Source organism: Vitis riparia, chromosome 18, assembly GCF_004353265.1.
Source record: "Vitis riparia cultivar Riparia Gloire de Montpellier isolate 1030 chromosome 18, EGFV_Vit.rip_1.0, whole genome shotgun sequence".
Taxonomy (NCBI): Eukaryota; Viridiplantae; Streptophyta; class Magnoliopsida; order Vitales; family Vitaceae; genus Vitis; species Vitis riparia.
This window is the reverse complement of record NC_048448.1, coordinates 6,435,284-6,457,944: the sequence shown is the minus strand read 5'-3', so window position 1 is coordinate 6,457,944 and position 22,661 is coordinate 6,435,284. Positions and strand designations below refer to the sequence as shown.

Below are 22,661 nucleotides of genomic sequence, written 5' to 3'. Positions count from 1 at the left end.
ATCAACTTTAAATGATTTTTTATAACTTTTGCATATCTCCTTTTTATTTTTTTGATTTGATTTTTTTTTTTATCTCGTTTTTTATTTTCCTTCTTGAAATAAGTCACCTTTAGGTGAGCGTAGAAAATTAAATTTTGAAATCTTAAATTTTAGTTGCTTATCAATGAATTAATTTCATTTTTTCTTTTAACAACAAGATAATATATATATTATTGTGTTTTTTTATATAGTTGGAGATTAATTCGTTTTATTCTAGGAAATTTATCCATTACAATTGGAAATTAGTTCCATTTTTTAAGGTCAAATTAGAGGTAATTTAATCCACTAAATTTTCATGTTTAATTAGGATAAGGTTATTTGGCTGATTTAATATATATCCAAACAAGAAGAATCGGTTTATTTTGTTTTGAAATGGATGGAAATGAAGCCCAAAAATACTATTAAGCTGTTCCAAAATATTAATCTATTAAATAAATAGCAATAAATTTGAATATTAACAAATTTAAGATAATGACGTATAAGACACTTGGGCAAAAGAGAAAGAACAGCGAAAGTAGACGTCAGTACTGAGCAGGCATTTGTCAGCGTCACCACGGACCGCTCCATTGTCAACTACTTTGGTTATCACTCTCCACCGAAGTCACCAAACCACCACCCCACCCCACCCCCTCAAACCACTCCAATATATAAACCATTTTCATAGCCCGAACGGCTGCCTCTCGGCTTTCGGCTTTCAACTTCGGTTTCACGCTAAAACAACCCAAAAGTGGCAATTGATTCTTTTTTTATGCTTTTCCTGTTTTAATTCAAAACGGTAAGCAGATTCGGATTCGGGAAGACCCATTTTTCTCTGCCTTTTGCTTTTTCTCACTTGCCCATGAAAAACAAACCGATTGGCTTCAAATTTTCCAGATAATTTTTCCGACCTACCAATCAAGCTCTTTTAGCTTTCGTGCTGGATTCGGGATTTTTTAATTCTTAAAATATTTAGAAGGGGAGAAAGCTTCTGATAGACTTTGTTGAAATTTAGTGTTCTAGAGAGAGAGTTTGGGCGTTTTGGTGAATGTAATGGTAGAAGAGAATTGATTAGTTACACAAGGCAGAGAGATCAGAGATGGTGGCGGTGCGGAAGGTTGGCAAGTATGAGGTGGGGAGGACGATCGGAGAAGGGACCTTCGCTAAGGTAAAGTTCGCGCAGAACACGGAGACCGGTGAGAGTGTGGCCATGAAAGTGCTCGATCGCAGCACCATCATCAAGCACAAGATGACCGACCAGGTTACCGTCCTTCTCTTTCTCTCTCTATATCCCTCTTTTTTAGGGCGTATCTTTGATTGAGATAAATACGGGATCGAACGGCTGTAATTAATTGTTTTCTTGAAACACATTGCTTAGTGTATATGTTAATGGGCTCAGCTTTTGATTTCAAAGTCCCATGATGAATATCCAATCTGTTAAAATTTTACTTCAAATCGGCTTTTCCCTATGTTAAGAATCAGCGCTTGAGTTCTTTTCAATCGATTCATGCCGGTGACCATATTTATTGAGGATATTCACCAAGATGAAAAGGCAATGGAATTTATGAACAAGATATATATAAATATATGTTGAAATAAGTCAATCAAAGGAGTTTGAAAGCTATGCTTGGACTGACTATAATCCATTGATTTTGTTTTGCCTTTCAACACCTTAACAGCAATAATCAGTACCTTATCGAGTCAAAGATGTTTCTGGCTTAGCTCATGGTGGTTTGCCAGAGCTTGAATACTGTTTCCTCTAGCAAAAACTTGACAAAAACCCACTTATCTGAATCTTGGTGCCTTATCAAGTGAAAGTTGTTTTCCAATAACTAGCTTAGCCGCTAAATCTGTGTCCACAAATTGAGCAGAGTCTCAAACCTAGCTTGTAACAGCTTAGACTTGCTCGGTGTTAGTTGCTTGCATCTCAGAAGTGTATTCTTGTTGTCAACTAGTCCCCAAGTGCAAGGACTTTAAATTTATAATACTTGGAAAGTATCCTGATAGTTGAACCCAAAGGAAGTGACTGAGAAATTAGTTCAAGAAAGAGATGGAAGGGAAGTTCTTTGCATTTTTTATATTGAATTTGGAAGGTATGAGAGCTGAAAAATCATGAAATTAAATAAATAGAAACTGCAGGCATTTTTCCATTGTGACCCTATCTTAGATAGGTGTCATACCATTGAGCTTTTGCTATGCCTGCCCATTTCCCCTTCAAAACACTAAAACCTAATTTGGGCTAAGCTTTATGTTTACAAAGTTTGTGACCCATGTCTATAACTGGTGCCACTAGAAGAGTTCTCACCCCCTTAGTTAATCCTATGACACAAGATCGATCAAGTCTTGTGAGGGCTTTACACCGTAGTCATCACTCCACCAACTACCATCCACTCAAGACATTTTCAAGTAGCGGTGACACGTGGTGAGTTTGGTGACAAAAATGAAGGTGTTGATCCTTGCCCCAACTTGCCTTAACTAAGATATGATGAATTGAATGGGAGCCTAATCTCACCCTTACCTTAAACCAAAGAAATCACACACTCATGATACCAATGCAAAAGGATAAAATTGAAAATTAAACATTGAAATTGAAAACATAAATAAAAATGTAATATTACAACTACACTTAGAAGAAATAGAGTTCTTCCCCTTTATTTCTCACATTCTCGTACTCCTACATTGTTCTACTCCATGCTTCTCTTTTTTCTACTCCCTTTATAGCTAGCTATTTATGGAAGGTGGAGTGATGTTGAGGAGCTGTCAACTTGAAGGCAAATGGAATGTCTCTTCTTTGAACAACTTGCAACATGAGATGACTTCCTAAGATTGTCAAGTGATGATAGTTAGGGCTTTGATGACAGCTTTGAATCATCTCTTGAGGCATTGACAATGGTCTTAGTGAGCTTTGCTTGAAGAGAATGAGAGATGAAGAGTGAGAATAGGAAGAAGTGAGTGAGATGTGGTGATTTGAAGTTCAAGTCTCTACTAAGGATAAGAGAAATGAAGAAAGAGAGATTTGGGAAGGTCATGGGGCTGCTTGGGCTTAAAAAAGCATGGAAAAAACTTAGAATTGCAAAGAGGGGTCATCCTGGTTGCTAGGCTCTTAGCCTAGCGAGCCTAGTGGGCAACCTAGTGAGCCATTAAGCTTGCTAGACTAAGTTTAGCGGGCCGACTTTTTTCACATTTTTTTTTTTGTGATTTTTGAAGGGGAATCAATAGGGCATTGGGTTGTCTTCCTTCTAAGGTTACTAACCCTTCAAAAGTGCCTGTTTAAGTCACCTTTTGCCATGTTTCCTTGAAAAACTCATACAAAATGATCAAGACACCTTATATTGAAAAAACATGATACATTGAGTGCTATTGTGAGTGCAATGCCATGAGTTGGCATAATTTAACTACAATAATAATGAGCAATTTTACACTAATCAGTAGTTGGTGGTAAGTTGTTATGTCTATTCATGTAGCAGCAAAATAAGAGGCCTTGTAGTTGTGGCCAATGACTCTTTTATGGAGGAAAATACTCTAAATGAACTGTCTTTCTCAAGTGTGCAATTTTGGGCCGCCAAACCTTGTAATGGACTCAAGTTCCCTTTTTAATGCAGTACTGAAACTCCTTGGCATATATTTCCGATAGAATGAACTGTAGAGTCTAGTGATCAAGCTCTCAACTATTTAATTCCTACTAATTGATCTTACTTTTCTTACCTAGAATGGCTTCTCATAATGTTAAATGTTTAAATTTCTGATTACACTTAACAATAAAGTTTTCCTAATGTATGAGGTGCTTCCCTATGGCATAACTTTACTTCTAATTGTTTGGGATTGGGGTGGTGTTGCATGGTTATCGGTGCAAACTCATGGTAAGCTGTAGCTATATGTCTTAACACAGTAGCAAAATTAGATTGTAGTTGTAGCTGATTTCTGTTTTATTGATAAAAATACCCTTGAGTGGACTTTGGGCCGTCAAACCTCCTAATGAACGCATTTTCATTTTTTAATACAGTCACTAAGACTCTTTGGTAGATATTTTCGATGGAATTCTGGTTATCGAGCTCTAAACTATTTAGTTCCTACTAATCTCTATCTTAATTTTCTTACCAAGAATGGCTTCCACATAATGTTATATGTTTAACTGTATCAATTTCTGAATAACACTTAGCAATGCACTTTTCCGAATGTGTGAGGTTTTCCCTTATGATCTAACTTTACATCTATTGAGTTAGGATTGGAAAGTGTTGCATTGCTATTGATCCTGTTGATTCTAGTTTTCTGCTGTCATCAATGTGTAACTTGTTTTCATTGTGCAGATTAAGAGGGAGATATCTATAATGAAGCTTGTTAGACATCCATATGTTGTTCGTCTTCATGAGGCATGGACTTTATAATCTAGACTATAAGCTACCTATTGTGGGACATTATCTTTGTTTTCATAGTCTAGGAGGCTGATTGTCTTTTCTCATTAATTGCTTGTGCTTCCTGTTGCTAGGTTCTAGCAAGCCGTACAAAAATATATATAATCTTGGAGTTCATCACAGGTGGCGAGTTGTTTGATAAAATAGTGAGTTTTTAACATAAGAAGCAGTGAGGCTATTGTAATTTAACCATTACTTTATTCTTTCACATTGAAAAGTTAGTGACAGGGAACATGCTTATGCAGGTTCACCATGGCCGACTAAGTGAAAATGAATCTAGAAGATACTTCCAACAGCTCATTGATGGTGTGGATTATTGCCACAGTAAGGGAGTCTACCACAGAGACTTAAAGGTGTATATTGAATGGTGTGTGGAAAATTGTTGTGCCCGATTTTTTATGAAGACTTGACAATTTTTTTTCCCTTTCATGTATAGCCTGAAAACCTTCTACTAGATTCCCAAGGAAATCTAAAGATTTCAGATTTTGGTCTCAGTGCGTTGCCTGCGCCGGTAAGAATCTTAATAAGATTAAATGTTTTATCATTTTTATTGATGTTATAACAGTTGGGAGAAATGATATGAAATTTGTAACGATTTGGTGGTTTCTATGTGTAGGGAGTTAGCCTCCTTAAGACAACTTGTGGTACTCCTAACTATGTAGCACCAGAGGTAATAATAAGGGGAGATTTGGGTGAAATTCATCATAAACATGAATAGCAGCTTCATTTTATCCTTGTGCTCTCTTCTGTATTAATTTTTTAATTCATTACTGTAGGTACTCAGTCACAAGGGTTATGATGGTGCTGTAGCAGATGTCTGGTCTTGTGGTGTCATCCTTTATGTTCTGATGGCTGGATATCTCCCGTTTGATGAGCTTGATTTAACCACTCTGTACAGTAAGGCATGAAGTTTTATTATGTATGACCTTTTGTTTGTGAAAACAATACTTCTATGGGTTGCATCTACTGAGTTGTGTTTAAATGATGTAACCGACAATTTTCTTTTTACAATTTTTTTTGGTTTCTGTGTTTATTTATCTGCAATCAAGTGAGACATTATATTTAGGTACATGGAAAGTGAAAATGCTATCAATGGTTTATCATGGATTGGTTTTCTTTAATAATTGAGAATTGTAATTCTATTTAGAGACTGTCATTGATCTTTGCCTCATTCTTATTGTTTGTGGAAGCTTAAGATATGGCCTTGTTTTTGTTTTAGCTGTTTTTTTTTTACATGTTTTTACATCATGAAATAAATAAAAATTACTTTTCTAGTATCTGCTTTGAGAATTTTTGCTTCCTCTAATGTATGTCTTTCATCTATGATATTAAAATTTCAGTTTGCCTCAGTGACATTTTATTTAGGTGCAATCTAAATCATTCTGTTTTCTGCAGATCGAGAGAGCAGAATTTTCATGCCCATCCTGGTTTCCGGTGGGAGCAAAATCCCTGATTCATAGAATTTTAGACCCAAATCCTGAAACTGTAAGTCTTTGTGTGCACTAAGTCATTACTTATTGTGTATATGAAGTTGTACCTTGCCTTTGTTAAATTTAATAGTAAGGATATGTAACAAGGGCATAGACTTTGGAAATTATTTGTTTATGATATGGATACAAGTTGTTGGACAGAAAGACCTCTGAAAACTGAAATGCAATATAACTATGGAATCGACACAGGATTATTGGAAAACAAGTACTCATGGTTTTTGCTTCATGTAGTTGGAAAACTGACCTGGATTTATTGCTTTACTTATAACTATACATGATTTCTGAGTTTATTGGATGGAACCTAAGTTTGTCCTTGAGGCTGTGATTGCATTTATTTCCTTGAAATAATGCTCTGCATTCCTAGGTAGAAGAATGCTCATCTGATCCTACATGCGTACTTCGTTAAACACTTTGATTTAGCATGGACCCTCAAGCAAGAAAAATAACATGGTAATATTATGAGGATTTATTGTATCTATGGGAAAGTAAAATATGGCCACAAAATAGCTAGAATATGTCCCAGAGTAGGTCAAATTGTTTTCAAGTTTCAGATTTCTACCATTCTTCATATGAATGATTGATAATTTCTACTTCAATTTATTAGATATAACTTGAATTCAAACATTGATAGATGCTAGGTTTCCCTTTTGTGGACTTGATTTTCAATTGGTAATCTGAAAAAAACCTTTATTTTAAATTAGATTAAATTGATTCAATGAGAACTATTTTTAGAGTAAAAACTAAACGAACTTTCAGAAAAAACAAAAAAGAAAAAAGAACTCTCCAAAGCCATTTTGGATACAAACTTGACTTTTGTTTTATATTTTTATCAATAGAAAATTAGATATTTATATTTAATCAAAAAAATGAATTAGTAAATTTTTCTAGTTCTCTGATGAACTGGTAGATTTGTTGTTTTGCTGTTTTGTGATAATCTAATGCTTTTTATTCCTGAATCTTCCAGACAAAGGTCTAATTGAAGATTAGCTCTTTTCAAGCTCATCTAAGAGCTATTGAGATTATATGTTCTTTTCCTTTGAGGGTATCTTGACATTCCACTGAACCATTATCACATTTTTTAAACATCTTAATAAAGCTACTGTGATGCTCCAGCATCATAGATCCATATTTTACTGTTTCACATCGCCAGGAAGATGAAATTCTTATATGCACTGACCACCTAATTCTGTCTATTGAATACATGAGCAAGTATGAACATGATAATGTATCATACTCTTCCACTATTTATATTAAGTACCGCTTTCTTTGTATTAGCTGTTTATTTGCTGTGTTCATATTTTAGTGAATTTAATGGCTTCTAATGGGTTTGATTCCGGTCATTACTGAGCAGTCTCTTTGTGTTTATGTTGGCAGCGCATTCGAATTGAACAGATCAGGAGCGATGAGTGGTTTAGAAAGGGGTATATTCCAGTCCGACTTCTTGAATATGAAGATGTTAACCTGGATGATGTAAACGCTGTGTTTGATGATCCTGAGGTTGGTAAGGTTTCCAAATGTATTTTTTGTTTCTTAAATTTCCTGGTCTATGAAATACAGGGAAACAGTCTGTATTCATGCTTTTGCGTTTTATTGCTACTGTGAAATCTTTTATAAGCTGATTCACATTCAAGTCGGATAATATTACGTATTAAAAAAGAACAATAAACATCCCTATTAGCAGTATTTATTCTCTTAATATCTAATATATTTCAGGTGATGCATTAGGAGCTTTGGTACTAACTCTTTATTTTTGAATCTGTGGAACATTAGGAACAGAATTTTGTCCCAATATGCCAGATTAAATGAACCTCCATAAAAAAAAAATGTTTCCCTTTATTATGTCTTGACTTTGTTATTACTTACTGATTTTTTATCTATCCTATTATATATAATATGGTAATCGCACGAACATATACACTAAAAGTTATAGCAGTGATGCACCGATTTGCATACTTGCATAGGTTCTTTGGATTGTGTTCTTGCTACTGCTCTTTTTCTTGCTTTCATTAGACACTCCAATTGCTTGTGTTGCACTTATTTTCTTTAGAGCTTCTCCTATTATAGACCACCTGTGTACACAGGGTGTGCCACCTTTTTGGTAGGTGCCGCTTAATATATCTTTTGTTTGCCTATAAAAAGAACAAAAAATTCTTTAAAGCTTCTAGTTTGGACACAACCTTGTTTTTGATAAAAGGGATATTTGCTCTAGAATAATCTAGTAGTAAGAAAATTTCCATTCCATTTAAACTATGCTTTTAATTAATTGGTATGCCTTCTTCAATAGAAACAGAAACTGTCCAAATTAGATGCCTCTTTAAATGCATCAACCCGTTTATTTTGGATTTTCTATTCTTGACATGCCTGTACTATTGTTTGCTGTAGGAACAACATGCTAATGATCAACATGGAAATGAGGACATGGGTCCTCTGATTCTTAATGCATTTGACCTAATAATTCTTTCTCAGGGCCTAAACCTTTCAGCTCTGTTTGAACGGGGAGAGGTAAGATTTACTTGTATTTTTATTGTATTCCACTCATATATATATATAAATCTGACATCTGGTTTAGCAATCCTAACTAATTCCTAAATTTGAAAATTTTATGTTTCAATGTTCTTCATATTATGGAGCCCTATAACCTACTGCTCATAAGTTCTAATCTTTGTCATTTTTTGCCCTCCTAGTACTCCTGGGCTGTTAGGAATGTAAAAAATATCAGATCTGACCAATGATACTGCAAATGTTACATCTCTATCACAATATTTGATGGAAGGTTATGTTCTCATACAATAATCTGATATATGTTATTTTGCTACCTACTAAGATACATATATATATATTTTTTGGCACTATGATAGGGCCCTGTAAAGCATCAAACACGTTTCGTTTCACAGAAACCACCAAGAGTTGTTCTATCAAGCATGGAAGTTGTTGCACAATCCATGGGTTTCAAGACACATATTCGCAATTATAAGGTACATCTTTAAGTTTTAACGGTCATTATATTGCATTGCTTCTTACTCCAATATTTCCAACCTTCTGAAAATTCCAAGTGTGTTAAAATATTGAATCCTTCTCTTATTCCTTCTCTTCACGTCCATCTTATCTTCTTTTGCTTTTCCATTTTAATTGGACAGTTGTCCCATGCAGTTGTATTTATTCGCTATGAACTCATTTAAAATGAGATATATTTTTTTTCCTCTAAATTTTCAGATGAGGGTGGAAGGCATTTCAGCCAATAAGATGGAACATTTCTCAGTCATGTTGGAAGTAAGTTCCCAGCCTGATCCTCCAAACTCGATATCATGGCCTTTTAATTTTCACTTTGCTTTCGATAATTGAAACTTCATTACTAATAAGGAGATAGACAACAACTTCGTTACTAATAAGGAGATAGACAACATGGAAAACAGCTGGAGATTTTTCAGTCAATTGATATATTTTCTGTAACAGATTTTTGAAGTTGCTCCCACATTTATTATGGTAGACATTCAGAAAGCAGCTGGAGATGCTGGTGAATACCAGAAGGTTAGTTACTCAAAATTGTTCTCTTCACAATCATATCTGATCCTAAGTAAATCTGCTTTTGTCATTACTCTTCAGCATTTACTCTTCCTGCCAGCCTTTTTGATAAGAAACCTCTGTATGATTGAAAATGACATCTAAGTTACTCTAGACTCTCAAAAGAGTTGCACTTCTCTTTGGTGCAGTTTTACAAGAACTTCTGCAGCAATCTGGAGGATATCATCTGGAAACCACTCAATGAATCGAGCAAATCAAGGATCACCAAGACGAAGAGTAAAAAGGGTTGATTGTTTACTGGAAACCACCAAATCAATCAAGCAAATCAAGGATGACCAAGACAGAGAATTAGATGTATTGAATTGTTTTCCAGAAGGCCAGCTACAAATGCCAAATATGTTCATATATAGGGTCGACCTGTTGCCTTAAACTGTGGAAACTGCTGTATCCTTGGAAGTGCAGATTCCATTGCAGCTTTACCTACACTGCACCACTAAAAAAAAGGAGGAAAAAAAAAAAAAAAAAAAAACATTTGCAACTTCTAATATGATTAGTGCCTGTATATCATATATCTCTATTTTGTGAGTAGTTCATCTCTTACGATTGTAATGCCATTTTGTAGACAAGAGAATAATAGCTGATAGTTGTTATCAAAACGAGTAGAAACCCATGTCTTGCCGGGGTTTAAATGAATGGAGAGGTTCGGAATTTTCTTTGAGTTTAATGAGTCGGCTAGTTCCGGTCTCCTTTCAGGTTTGTGGCTTGTTACGCTTGTATGGTTGTACATAATGCTTCCATGTGTTTTTATTTCTGTTGCAGTGTCTGAATTGTCTCTTGTTTTGTGGAAGTCATTAAAAATCCGTTTGAAAGTGCTCTTAGGAAGCCTTTTAATTTTTTTAATATGTCTTAGAAAAGCAACAATTACTATTTCTTCTTTACATACAACTATATTTTATGATTTTTTTTACTAAGTAAATAGATTCTAAATTAATAATTTAAATATTTTAATGATTCTTTAAATTTTAAAAATAATTTGAAAATAAAAAAATTGATATAATTAATTGCATATTAAATAAAAAAACATTCTAATGTCTATAATTGAATGCTAAAATATTGTTAATAATTATTATATTTAAATTATTATTATTATTATTATTCATTTTGAACAAAAAAGAATTATGTTTATGGGAAGATATTATTCATATTTTTTTTAATAAAAAATATATTTACCATTTTTTTATTATTACTATTCATATTTTTCTAAAAAAATATATTTATTTTTTTAACTTATTTATAATTACAAAAATATTTTCATTTCTAATAAGACTTTAATTAAGTTTAATTAATATTATATAAATTAAATTTATAATGTTTATACAAAATCAAAATAAAAAATTATTTAAAAAAAATTCAAACAATTTGTTTTTAAAATTTTTGAAAAATATTTTTAAAAACAACTTACCAATTTTTTTTTTTTTGTTATTTTCCTTAAAAATAGTTTTTAAAAACTAGCATATGAAAAGATGCCCAAAGCCCTTGTATTTTCTACTCTCTCTTATAGAAAATAAATAATCACCAATGTCCAAACTTTGGGTATAGATAGGGCTGTCACTGTAAGTGAGGTGTTATCGTTACCAAGATGGGCAAAGCATAGAGTGAAAGTGGATCCTCCGTTTTCCCTCCACCAGAGTTTATCCAAAACAGATGGAAAGAAGATAACGCATTCCCAGTGAAACTCACTTCTATACAAAACAAACCACATAATGTAACATACCCATCCTTTTCTTCTTCTTTTTTTTCCTGTTATTTCAATGGCGTCTCTGCCTTCTGTTGCTGTTACCCGCACTCCCAAGAGCGAATCTGAATTCCGAAAATATTCCGCCAGTTTTCTTCCCAGCGAAAAGGTAACGGAACCCAATTCACCATGTTTACAACTAATTCTGACGAAGATGCTTCAATTCTGACTTGTATTTGAGTGCTTTTCTTGCTTCTAGGAGCTGAAATGGATGCTCCTTTTTGGGTGCGAATCAAGAACAGTACTTCCATGATACAAATCTTAAGAGTTGTTGAATTCAACTGAAACGCTTTCAGTTTCAGTTTTTCTTCTTTTTTTTGTTTGTGTGTGTGGTTGATTCAGTCTTTTTCACACTGCGATTGTGTTGAATTTCAGAGCCCGAGTGTCTCTTATCAGCGAAGCAGCCAATTAGATGGAGTTTCAGAGGCAAGGTGTCTGGACTTCCGAGAAGCGCTCTCTTTTATAAGAGAAGGCACGAAGGTGGAGTCAGCTTTTTACGTACCCATCTTGCAAGAATGCATCGACAAGAAGTTGGTTTCAGACGCGCAAAAGATTCATGCCCACATCGTAAAAACCGGAGCCCACAAGGATGCATTTCTGATGACCTTCCTCGTCAATGTTTATGCCAAATGTGGGACAATGGAGACTGCTCGAAAGGTTTTTGACGAATTGCCTCGCAGAAACGTGGTTTCATGGACGACCCTGATGACGGGTTACGTTCACGATTCAAAGCCGGAGTTGGCTGTCCAAGTCTTTCAAGAAATGCTGGAAGCAGGAGCTTATCCCACCAACTACACTTTGGGAACTGCTTTGAGTGCTTGTTCTGATTTGCACTCTAAAGAACTAGGGAAGCAAATCCATGGTTATAGTATTAAATACAGGATTGAATTCGACGCTAGCATTGGCAACTCCCTTTGTAGCTTGTACTCAAAATGCGGCAGCTTGGAATGTGCGGTTAAAGCTTTCAGGAGGATAAGGGATAAGAATGTGATTTCATGGACTACAGTTATATCTGCTTGGGGCGATAACGGTGAAGCTGCAACTGGTCTGCGATTTTTTGTTGAGATGCTTTCCGAGTGTGTTGAGCCCAATGAGTTCACACTGACCAGTGCCTTGAGCTTGTGTTGTGTAATGCAGAGTTTGGACATTGGGACGCAGATCCATTCACTGACCATTAAACTTGGGTTTGAATCAAATCTACCCATAAAGAATTCTATCATGTATTTGTACCTCAAATGTGGGTGGATCCATGAAGCCAAGAAATTGTTTGATGAGATGGAAACTATCAGCTTGGTCACCTGGAATGCGATGATTGCAGGGCATGCCAGGACGATGGATTTTGCAAAGGATGACCTTGCAGCACACCAGTGCGGAACTGAGGCACTTAGCATTTTCCTGAAATTGAATCGGTCTGGTATGAAACCTGATCTGTTCACCTTCTCAAGTGTCTTATCTGTGTGCAGCCGTTTGGTGGCCTTAGAACAAGGAGAACAAGTTCATGCTCAAACCATCAAAACCGGGTTTTTGTCAGATGTGGTTGTGGGAACTGCTCTAGTGAACATGTATAACAAATGCGGAAGCATTGAGAGGGCAAGTAAAGCTTTTGTGGAGATGTCTATCAGGACCTTGATATCATGGACTTCTATGATTACAGGTTATGCCCAGAATGGCCAGCCTCAGCAAGCATTGCTGCTGTTTGAGGATATGAGATTAGCAGGAGTTAGACCAAACAAGATTACCTTTGTGGGTGTTCTTTCAGCTTGTAGTCATGCTGGAATGGTTGATGAAGCATTGGATTACTTTCAGATGATGAAAAATGAGTACAAAATCACTCCTGTGATGGACCATTATGCATGCCTAATCGATATGTTTGTTAGGTTGGGTCGGTTAGACGAAGCTTTTGATTTCATAAAAGAGATGGATTTGGAGCCCAATGAGTTTATATGGTCGATCTTGATTGCAGGCTGTAGAAGTCAAGGGAAATTGGAGTTAGGGTTTTATGCGGCAGAACAGTTACTCAAACTGAAGCCAAAAGATACAGAGACCTACAACCTTTTGTTGAACATGTACCTTTCAGCAGGGAAATGGAAGGAAGTTTCAAGGGTGAGAAAAATGATGAAAGAAGAGAAACTTGGAAGATTAAAGGATTGGAGCTGGATTAGCATCAAGGACAAGATTTATTCATTCAAACGCAATGCCCGGTCACATGCACAGAGTGGGGAGATGTATGAATTGTTGGGGAACTTGCATGAGAAAGCAAAGAGTTTTGGATATGAATGGGAAGAAAGCTTAGAGGTGACCGATGAGGAGGAAGATGCTGATGAGGAGAAGGCATTATCTTCCATTGTTTATCACAGTGAAAAATTGGCTATTGCATTTGCGCTGTTGAACACATCAAATGCTGTACCAATACGGGTTACGAAGAGTATTAGCATGTGCAGGGATTGCCACAATTTTATTAGGCTCATCTCGTTGCTGTCTGCTCGGGAAATCATCATTCGGGATAGCAAGCGGCTTCACAAATTCATCAACGGACACTGTTCATGTGGAGATTTTGGAACTCTAATCTGATCTTTTTTTTTTTTTTTTTTTTTGCTTTGTTGTTACATGGGCATTCAACACCGGTAATCACCCAATGGGAATAGCTTACTTGATATGGCCGTTTTACCTTTACCCAGGATGACTACTCTTTTGTAATATTTTTCTCTCAATAGAGCTGTTGCCAAGGAGACGTAAATTTAAGGCGTTGTGGTTCAACCACATCAACAAACCCCAAATCTGTTATGAACTTGGCGCTATTTACCTCCCACGCGGACTAGTTAAGTCCCCTTGTGATTTTACAGGGAATTTGAACATCAAGTAGGCAGCATAATCACCAATACAAAAATAGTCCTTTTATTCTGTGCGACAAATCATACGTCGTACATGGATTTGATTCTGAAAACGATCAAAGTTTATACTTTTGCCGAGCATTGGACCATAAATTTAGATTTGTAACAAAGACTTACGGAGTTCATTTAGTTTTAAAATGAAACTCCCAGAAGCTCCTCCTGTTGGTAATCATACGCATTCTTCTAGTTATCATCTCTCCTTGCCTTCAACGTCCGAGAACTTAGAGAGCCACAGTGATAGCCTGCCTGGAAACAAATTGTATGCCGGAACAAAATAAAAGGTGAGAATGGTTAATAGATGTGCAAAAGAGATTTACCAATATAAATAACTTCAAATGTTACAGTTCCTACAATGGAGACTTACCACTGCTACATTTTGGAAAAATTATGACTGAGAGTTGGAAGATTGAAAGCAAAAGAACCCACTTTAATATCGTATAAATAATTTCTAAGATGTTGATGTTTAGGAAATTCACACATTCACAAGTACAATACCCCTTATGGTTTAGCATGTGCTTTTCTTACATTTCAACACTAGAACATGACAATGCTTAAAAGATTCTACCACATCTTGTTGAACGCCATGGACCAAGACTTGTAAAATTCTATATTAGGCTACAGTGGATTTTCTAGGTTTTCAATAGTTGATTTCTGATATAGCCTAAGGGTTGATAAAAAAACATGTCATTCATAAAAGGTAAGCTCAAAATTGAGGACATAGTCCTTGTTAATTAACGTTTATGCCATACATCTCCAGTTTGCAAAATATGAATAATCACAAAATGATAAGGAGAATAATGATGAAAGCTAAAAGAAAATAAGCCGCACCTAGAGAAGAAGAAAGAAACAAGAGGATGAAGAAAAACCTATAAGAAAATAAGTGGAACACAGAGAGGAAGACAAGTTAAGCTACTTATACAGCTTATGCTGAAGTTAAAAAAGATATAACTCGGAAAAGATTCATGAAATAGTTTAAGTGCCAATGCATAAAATTGGACCTAAATGTATGTTTAACATCAAAATAGCAAGAACAAGTGAAACATATGGTATGCTGCACAGCAATCCAAAATAACAAGGATGATGCCTTAAAACTCAACTATATAGGGTTTGGCTAAATAATACTTCTATACATTCATACACATATAAGAATTTAAAACATCGGTTAAAATATCCATCAGTATTTTAAGATAATGATATTACAGATGGATACATCAACATTTATGACAGATATCCAATACCTCATCTCTAGATGTGATTTTATTGCTTCAATTCTACAGACAAAATGACAACTATCACAAATGTCTGTTTTGCAATCCAGAGTGTGACATACCTTGTCCTCAAAGACTACTTCAATCTTTATACTTCATTGTTTCTTTCTCAAAACCAATAGTTGGGAATTGTTTTGCATACTCCTCGACATCATGGCGGAGCTTTGCAATCTCAGATTGAGTTTCAGCATCTGACTGCATGGTTGCCACAAAGTCCTTCAACTTTGTTCCTGGTTTTATGATAATCCAAGATGAGTACAGTAAGCATACAAGTGAAGCAATAGATATTTCTTATTAGACATCATCACAACATAGACAAGATTGACGAGTCTCTAACTGATGGTTACAGAATCAATAACCTTTGCTGTTAGCTTTGATCTTCAAAGCCAACTTGACAGCAGCATCAAATAACTCGGCTACTTTCACAAAATCCTCCTCAACAAATCCCCTAGATGTAAGAGCTGGGGTTCCTGAGGTGCCGACAGAAGAGAGACGACTTCATCAAAGTGAAGTAATTATCTAGCAATCAGTAGAGGCAAGATAAACAAAGGAGGAGTACACTACCCATTCGAATGCCACCAGGAACCATGGCAGACACATCCCCAGGAACAGTGTTTTTATTGGCTGCAATGTGAACTGATTCAAGAACCTTTTCAACTCTAGAACCATCAATACCCTGTAGAAAGAAAATTCCACAACACATAATTAATTCCATTTCTCATGCTAAAAACAATTTATACCCATCCTTTATATGGGAACAATATTTATCTCAGTTTCTGATAGAAGCCAACTTTCCAAGCTAAGAATCTATAGTGTTTGAAATGCTTTCTATTCATACAATCTACCATAGAACTCCTTTTATCAATGGGGTTCAATATTTCTAGCTGCATTCACGTGCAATGGAATACATTCCCTGCTGAGATTCACTTTCATGGAGTTTATATAGGAATAGAATAAAAAATCTATCAGCATAATGTCCATAATATCCTCAATTATCCATAGTTTTAATGGAAATTTCCTTTAAATATCGCTGAAAATTGTTTCTAAATTTTTTTACAGAATGCAAAGAAGGACATCAACCGCCATAATATTTCTACTTGAATCAATCTTATTCCCATCCCCTCTATATAGGGTTAAAAGAGAATATTTCTGAAGAGGAGAAACTTAAAACTTACAGAAGCAAAATGATGCCAAAGCAAGAAGGAACATTCTCCTATTACCTTGTTTTTTAAATTCACCAAGACTAAATGGTTATCAGTTCCACCAGATACAAGTTCATAGCCATTCTCTAACAGACTCTGCAACCAAAAAAAGAAGACTTTAAAAGTGTAAACTTCTCCAAAATATCAACAAAATTAAAAGAAAATACTAACTGATAGTGAAAAATGTTAAATGTAACTAGCATAACCAATGAAAATTGGCAAACAAGAAAAACTGCATAAATGTAACTAGCATCAAGGAGCCTTTTACCTGAGCAAATGTTGAGCAATTAGTAAGGACTTGCTCTTGATAAGCCTTGTACTCTGGAGTCATGGCCTACAACCACAGAACAGTCAAAGAAATGAATCAAAATCAGCTTTGAATGAAATGAGATCCAAAAAATTGTATTCCAGTTGGAAATACTATAGATGAATAACCTGTTTCAATGCAACTGCTAAGCCAGAAATAGTATGATTGTGTGGTCCACCTTGAAGTCCAGGAAAGACAGCCTGATTGATTTTGTCTTCATAGTCATACAACACCTGTAGGATGGAATTCAACCATTGAAAAATGTGTGCCAGATAATTCACTTATGAATTTTGCTTTCAAAACTGAAAGAAACCATAACCAATTGGGGAAAAATGGTACAGAAATAGCAATAGTAAGGGTAAGCAATGCTTGCAGCTAAGGTATCTAAAGCATGAGTAACTTCTAGTGTTTGTTGTCTTTCTATTATTTTACATCAAGACTCACTTCTTTCCCTTGTTTGTTGATCTCTTTAACCCCCTTCCTGAAGAATATCATTGCTCCACGTGGCCCACGTAGAGACTTATGTGTTGTGGTTGTCACAATATCAGCATATTCAAAAGGAGATTGGATAACACCAGCAGCAACCAACCCACTAATATGTGCCATGTCTGCCAACATGACAGCTTTCTGCTTGTCACACACCTGTTAAATCCTAAGAATTTAAAGTTACACAATTTCTAAACATTTAGACTTTAAAATAATAATAGAGAACTTTAATGTTGTGACTATGATGAACGCAGTAGTGTCCCTCAAACCAAAATCTCTTACCTTGCGGATACGTGCATAATCATAAAGACGTGCATAGGCACTTGCGCCAGCAACAATTAGTTTTGGTCTGAAGAGGGCAGCACTTTTCTCCAACTGCAATAAATATTTTTATTTCACAAAGTCAACTTTTATTTTATTTGTTTGATAGGCATAAAGTCAACTCTTTATAAACAAAATTGGAAATGTTATTTTGTGAGAAATATATGATATAATGTGCAGAACGAACAGTAATTAATCTGCCCCAAACTGAAGAGGAAAAAGGAAAACTATCCATGAAAAAGTAAAATAAGTTTCAATTTTCATACTATCCACATTTCTACATGGCACAGACATTTAGAACTGTAAGTCACTGGAAGGACAAAACAATTCTGATATCATGCATACGAAACTGCATTTTATCTCTTCGACACTTCAAAGTATATTACATATTGGGGTTCAAACAATATTCCATATCAAGTCCAACATCCTGTGGGAAAAGAAAATCCCCAAGGTATTTTACCATCATAAAATGAAATGTAAAGCACCGTTTGCAAGTAGTTATTTCTCCTTAACTTGTAATCACCACATTAAATCATTTATGAATAATTCTGAGCATTTATGCAAATATTTTCTGCAGATTAGAGTAGCACAGGACTTCATCATCTTCATGCCAAATGATCAACCTATTTCTGATGTAGACAATCTTGGCAGAACTAAATTATGTACGAACAGTGTATTCACTATACCTAAAAATGGTAGCATACCATATTTGCATCAATTGGAAGAACTTCCATAGAGAGAGAGAGAGAGAGAGAGATGTAAATGCACCTGGTCATAGTCAATATATCCAGTTTTTTCATCCAATCTGTATGGCATTGTCTCAAAAAATATAGACACAGCAGATATCTTCTTGGTGTCGGTCTGCAAAATGTTAAAAGAATGATGAAAAGCTAGCATATCAAATACTGAAGACAAGCTTTTATCAAAAAAACAAAAACAAAAAAAAAAGGGAAGAAGAAATTATTCCTCAAATTCTTTCCATAGGCATACATAAGGAGCACATCAAACCACAAGAAAAAAAATCTAATTCTTAATTGTTACAGAAATTTCCAGGTTAAAAAACCACTAAACCACCTACTTGGAGTTCCTCTAAAATAGATGACCATAAACATGCTACGAGAGCATCAATAAAGTAACAATGTGATAAAATTCATGGTTTATTTATTGGGCTTATTTTTCAAGAACAAAGATAAATGCATGATAATGCTCTCTCACTTGATTGAAAATATATTTGGAGGGAGAGTTTTAGGATTTCCATAGGCCAAATACACATTCACAGACATATTACTCAGCATATATAAGATGACAAACCATGCAAATGTGTGTTATGTGTGTGTATACCTGTAGAATATCTATTGTTTTATTAACTTCTCAACTCTCCAACAAAGTACAGAAATTTCCATTTCAGTTTTCCTGATAAATGCGTTTGCTTAGGAACCATGTGAAAGGGTGAACTCATGAGATGCATAGGAAACAATATTTTTATTCCAACTCAATATTCATGTATATCATTAAAAAGTCTTAAGGATTATGCTTCCTAAGGGGTTTCAAAATTATTTCAAAAGAACAAGTAACTGTGGGTGACAACTGAGGTTTCAAGTGGAAGCGATAAAATATGGTAATGAGTATTGCATAAAATTCTTCATGGAAGTGCTTTTATTTAGTAGAAAGAGGAACATCATAGGTACTCACATTTTCCTGTATAGAGTGAGTTTTGATGCATAGTTATTTGAAAATTCAAAGATTTTGCTTAATCAATGCCTGACAAATGCACAAGGTAACATTCACTCATCTTCCAACTTTTGGATCATCCAAAATTGTAGAGGTGAACAAACTTATTTCATAATCATCAAAGTAGAAACTTCTATATCCAATAGATTAATTTAATAACAACGTGCTTGGTATTACAATTACACCATACACCACATTAGCAAGTGCTGATGATCATCAGCATATCCAAACTACAGAGAGTTAGTACTATCATAGAAAGTTCAAGTGCTTCTTTGGTGGCTCCTGAAAGGATTGCATTTTTCATCTCCAAAATATTTGAAAGCACAAAATAACCCACAAAAGATATATAAACTACAAGAAGTAAGAACTAGGGAGAAAGATCATGGATAAAACAGTAATTAAATTAAAGTTGCAGAGCCAGTCAGAATACACTTGCTTATTATTACTTTCCTTCCACAGTCGTATTTTTATTTATTTTTTGACACTGCACCATGCCTCCCCTTATCTTAAATTCAAAATCTACCAGAAGATTTTATAATGTTCCTTTTTTGATAGGTAAGCTTTGTAAAATTATAAAAAGGATATTATAATGTTATGCATGTAAACACATCACATGTGTCATTTCTAACTATTAGAGGAAAGAAGAAAAGAAGAAAAGAAAAGCACAAGTAAGAATTGAATCCAATAAAAATTGTCTTGGTTAATCACCAAGAGCAGGACACCATGTTCAAGTTTGGCAGGCAAAAGTCTTAATTGAAGGAACTCATAAGCACCTGATAACCATGTGAAAGATGCCCACCATGAGGAAGATCAAGTGCCATGATTCTCTCATGAGGTTTTAATAATGCAGTGTAAGCTTGAAAGTTGGCAGGGGATCCAGATAATGACTGCACATTGACTGCCAAAAAAAATAATAATAATAAGCTTTAAATAAAGTTGGCGTTCAGAAATATATCTCTTTACATGGGAGCGGACAAATAGATAAATGATTCAAACAAAAAATAAACGTGGCATGGAGAAACTCTATGAATGTTACAAATTTAAATCCATCAAACCAAAATCTTCTGACTTCCTCCCTGTATCCAGATATGACATTATTCAACAAGAAAATCATACAAAAATGAAAGGATAAAGCTAACATAATTATAGTTTTAGTGAGTTGGTAATGTTATCTTCAAGCAGAAAGAATTAGCAAGCTTCCTAGTTCACTTCTCATCCAAACCAGTCAGAAAAGTATGGACAACAAATTTCCACATATGAAGCAGTAATTTTATAGATCTCTGATAGTTCAACACCTGAGCAGTTACTGTAAGACAACTGACCGATCTAAATCGCTAGATGGTCCCACCACCTAACCAGTTCCTCCTATTATTGTACTAGAGGAACTTATTCACTTAGTCCCACAACCCATATCCAGCAACTCATCTCTATTAGTAACAACAGAAAGAAGAAGCAATAAATAAAGGCCAGTTATTTTGACAAAATGTAATATTCAAAATTGGTCAAGGCAGCAGAAAGTCAATACCATCCTTTAAGAATAATTTAACTGGAACACTATTGTTTCCTGATAACAGGGCCACTCCTTTCTCAAAATTAGAGTCTCTGATTATATAAACATGCAGTCATTGCATTGATCCGAAGCTATTTTTCAGTTAAAGTCTCCAAAAAACGGAAGTGCAGTATAATGCAATTGTTGCAGTAAACATCATCAGCTAACTGAAAGAAAAGAAAGCAAGCTAGGATAAATCAAATGCCCGGTTCGTTTACCTCCCCATTTTGCAGGGTCCAACTGGAAAGCTTCTAATGCACGCTTCTGACATAAGGACTCTGCCATGTCAATAAACCTGAAAAAATAAAATACAAATCCAATATTAGCTATATTATTTAATTATGAAAATAAAAGGTGATCATCTTGAAGAATAATATGAGCAACAAAGTGGAAAGGAAATTGAAAGTAGCTCCTCGTACTCATTTCCTCCATAGTATCTCGCACCAGGATACCCTTCACTATATTTGTTAGTCATGACTGATCCAACGGCTTGCATTACAGATACCGATGTGAAATTTTCTGAAGGAATGAGTTCCAATCCCTACATCAAAAAATTCAATTCAAAATTGTAATGTAAGCTTCAAATCAAAGTCCACAGTCCTCTGCAAATGGCGATCCCAAAAAATTCTGAACTCAAAACAATTCCAAATTGTGTTATTCCAAATCATATTCAATATTTCAAATTTAACAAAAAGATCACATCAATTATATCTCTGAAATATAAAGAATAGTTGTCTAACCAGAAAGATTAATCCATTAAAAGAAAAAGGATTGGTCATACACCTTCCATTGCCTCGCTTTCTCGAGCTCAATGATGTCAGCGATTTCCGGATCAACAACCTCAAGCGGAGCATTCAATTGTTTTGTCCACTGAAATCAAATGTTTTAAACCATGAATTCGAATGAAACAGAAATTCAAAATCTGCCAGCTCTACAATGAAAGGAAATCCTAAAGAATCCTAGATCTTGTGAGAAAGAAAATGCATTTATCAAAAAATTCTTATCATTATTACATTGGAGAACATTATAATAAAAATCAAGGAAGATAAAAAGGAATCGCTTACAGTAATACGAGATTTCTCTTTTTCGCAGACAGCTTCGTTCGGGAGAGATGACTGTGAAACAGATCACACGAAAAACACAAAGACAAAGAGAATAACAAACAATCAGAGGTCTGCTTAAATCACACAACATCAACGAGTTTGAATGTATAATATATAGAAATTCAAAAGAACACCATGTAGTAGAGGGAACCGCCATTGATAAGAGGCCGAATCGGCTTCTTGACGGAAGAGGTGAGTCCGCGAAGCGCCATTGCCATCTCTCTCTTGCTCAGCTTGCTATTGGGCCTTTCTCATAAGAGGTAGTGGGAGAGGGTTGGTGGCGGTGGTGATTGTTAAAACAAAAAATTATATTAAATTTATAAATAAATAAATGGGACCACCTAAAAATAGAGTAGTCACTAGTCACTGCTCATTGTTGTTGAGTCCTGATTGAAGGGCTTGTCTCACCTTAATGGCCTTGATTTTATAATTTTCTAAAGCGTGGATTTAAAGTCATGCCTCAAGACGAAACCCATCAAAATTTTGTAAATGTAAAATCTTAACTAACTGGATTACTTTAATTAATAAAAATCACACTAATCTTTTTCATATACTAGAAAATTTGAGAT

At 35.0% G+C, this 22,661-nt stretch overlaps 3 protein-coding genes across 7 annotated transcripts; 2 read left to right on the top strand and 1 right to left on the bottom strand.

The window, feature by feature from the left end:
* The first annotated feature begins 638 nt into the window (after positions 1 to 638).
* LOC117907383 (CBL-interacting serine/threonine-protein kinase 8) lies at positions 639 to 10,163 on the top strand. Of its 4 annotated transcripts, XM_034820909.1 has the most exons (15): positions 643 to 814; positions 1,031 to 1,276; positions 4,323 to 4,385; positions 4,502 to 4,573; positions 4,673 to 4,780; positions 4,864 to 4,938; positions 5,044 to 5,097; positions 5,204 to 5,329; positions 5,823 to 5,912; positions 7,292 to 7,414; positions 8,300 to 8,419; positions 8,776 to 8,892; positions 9,131 to 9,187; positions 9,371 to 9,445; positions 9,628 to 10,163. In XM_034820909.1, exons 2-15 carry the CDS (start codon positions 1,115 to 1,117, stop codon positions 9,727 to 9,729), a joined length of 1,344 nt encoding a protein of 447 aa, XP_034676800.1. In that variant the 5' UTR covers positions 643 to 814; positions 1,031 to 1,114; the 3' UTR covers positions 9,730 to 10,163. The 4 variants fall into 4 exon arrangements, with proteins under 4 accessions (XP_034676801.1, XP_034676802.1, XP_034676800.1 ...); XM_034820908.1 differs by having other exon boundaries at positions 643 to 1,276; XM_034820910.1 differs by lacking the exons at positions 8,776 to 8,892; positions 9,131 to 9,187; positions 9,371 to 9,445; positions 9,628 to 10,163 and adding an exon at positions 8,602 to 8,769 and having other exon boundaries at positions 639 to 1,276.
* An 893-nt stretch (positions 10,164 to 11,056) lies between these two features.
* Positions 11,057 to 13,971, top strand: LOC117906786 (putative pentatricopeptide repeat-containing protein At5g52630). The gene is made up of 2 exons (XM_034819984.1): positions 11,057 to 11,343; positions 11,610 to 13,971. Exons 1-2 carry the CDS (start codon positions 11,251 to 11,253, stop codon positions 13,803 to 13,805), a joined length of 2,289 nt encoding a protein of 762 aa, XP_034675875.1. The 5' UTR covers positions 11,057 to 11,250; the 3' UTR covers positions 13,806 to 13,971.
* A 132-nt stretch (positions 13,972 to 14,103) lies between these two features.
* On the bottom strand, positions 14,104 to 22,367 carry LOC117906787 (serine hydroxymethyltransferase, mitochondrial-like). 2 transcript variants are annotated; one of them, XM_034819985.1, is made up of 16 exons: positions 22,227 to 22,367; positions 22,054 to 22,104; positions 21,773 to 21,859; positions 21,409 to 21,530; positions 21,208 to 21,284; positions 20,214 to 20,338; positions 18,478 to 18,570; positions 17,671 to 17,763; positions 17,347 to 17,544; positions 17,031 to 17,135; positions 16,864 to 16,929; positions 16,614 to 16,691; positions 15,958 to 16,069; positions 15,753 to 15,863; positions 15,456 to 15,623; positions 14,104 to 14,371 (listed from the first exon to the last, which is right to left on the bottom strand). In XM_034819985.1, the coding sequence occupies exons 1-15, from the start codon at positions 22,308 to 22,310 to the stop codon at positions 15,475 to 15,477; spliced, it is 1,551 nt and encodes a 516-aa protein (XP_034675876.1). In that variant the 5' UTR covers positions 22,311 to 22,367; the 3' UTR covers positions 14,104 to 14,371; positions 15,456 to 15,474. The 2 variants fall into 2 exon arrangements, with proteins under 2 accessions (XP_034675876.1, XP_034675877.1); XM_034819986.1 differs by having other exon boundaries at positions 14,104 to 14,367.
* Positions 22,368 to 22,661: the final 294 nt, after the last annotated feature.

Excerpts from the sequence above, each read along its gene's own strand:
- LOC117906786 (XM_034819984.1), top strand. The coding sequence starts at position 11,251 with ATGGCGTCTCTGCCTTCTGTTGCTGTTACCCGCACTCCCAAGAGCGAA. Across the intron at positions 11,344-11,609 it reads GTTTTCTTCCCAGCGAAAAG|AGCCCGAGTGTCTCTTATCA; the intron begins GTAACGGAACCC and ends GTTGAATTTCAG.
- LOC117906787 (XM_034819985.1), bottom strand. The coding sequence starts at position 22,310 with ATGGCAATGGCGCTTCGCGGACTCACCTCTTCCGTCAAGAAGCCGATT. Across the intron at positions 17,136-17,346 it reads TCAACAAACAAGGGAAAGAA|GTGTTGTATGACTATGAAGA; the intron begins GTGAGTCTTGAT and ends TCCATCCTACAG. Across the intron at positions 16,692-16,863 it reads ATTGCTCAACATTTGCTCAG|AGTCTGTTAGAGAATGGCTA; the intron begins GTAAAAGGCTCC and ends TTTTGGTTGCAG.
- LOC117907383 (XM_034820909.1), top strand. The coding sequence starts at position 1,115 with ATGGTGGCGGTGCGGAAGGTTGGCAAGTATGAGGTGGGGAGGACGATC. Across the intron at positions 5,098-5,203 it reads CTAACTATGTAGCACCAGAG|GTACTCAGTCACAAGGGTTA; the intron begins GTAATAATAAGG and ends TCATTACTGTAG. Across the intron at positions 8,893-9,130 it reads CACATATTCGCAATTATAAG|ATGAGGGTGGAAGGCATTTC; the intron begins GTACATCTTTAA and ends CTAAATTTTCAG.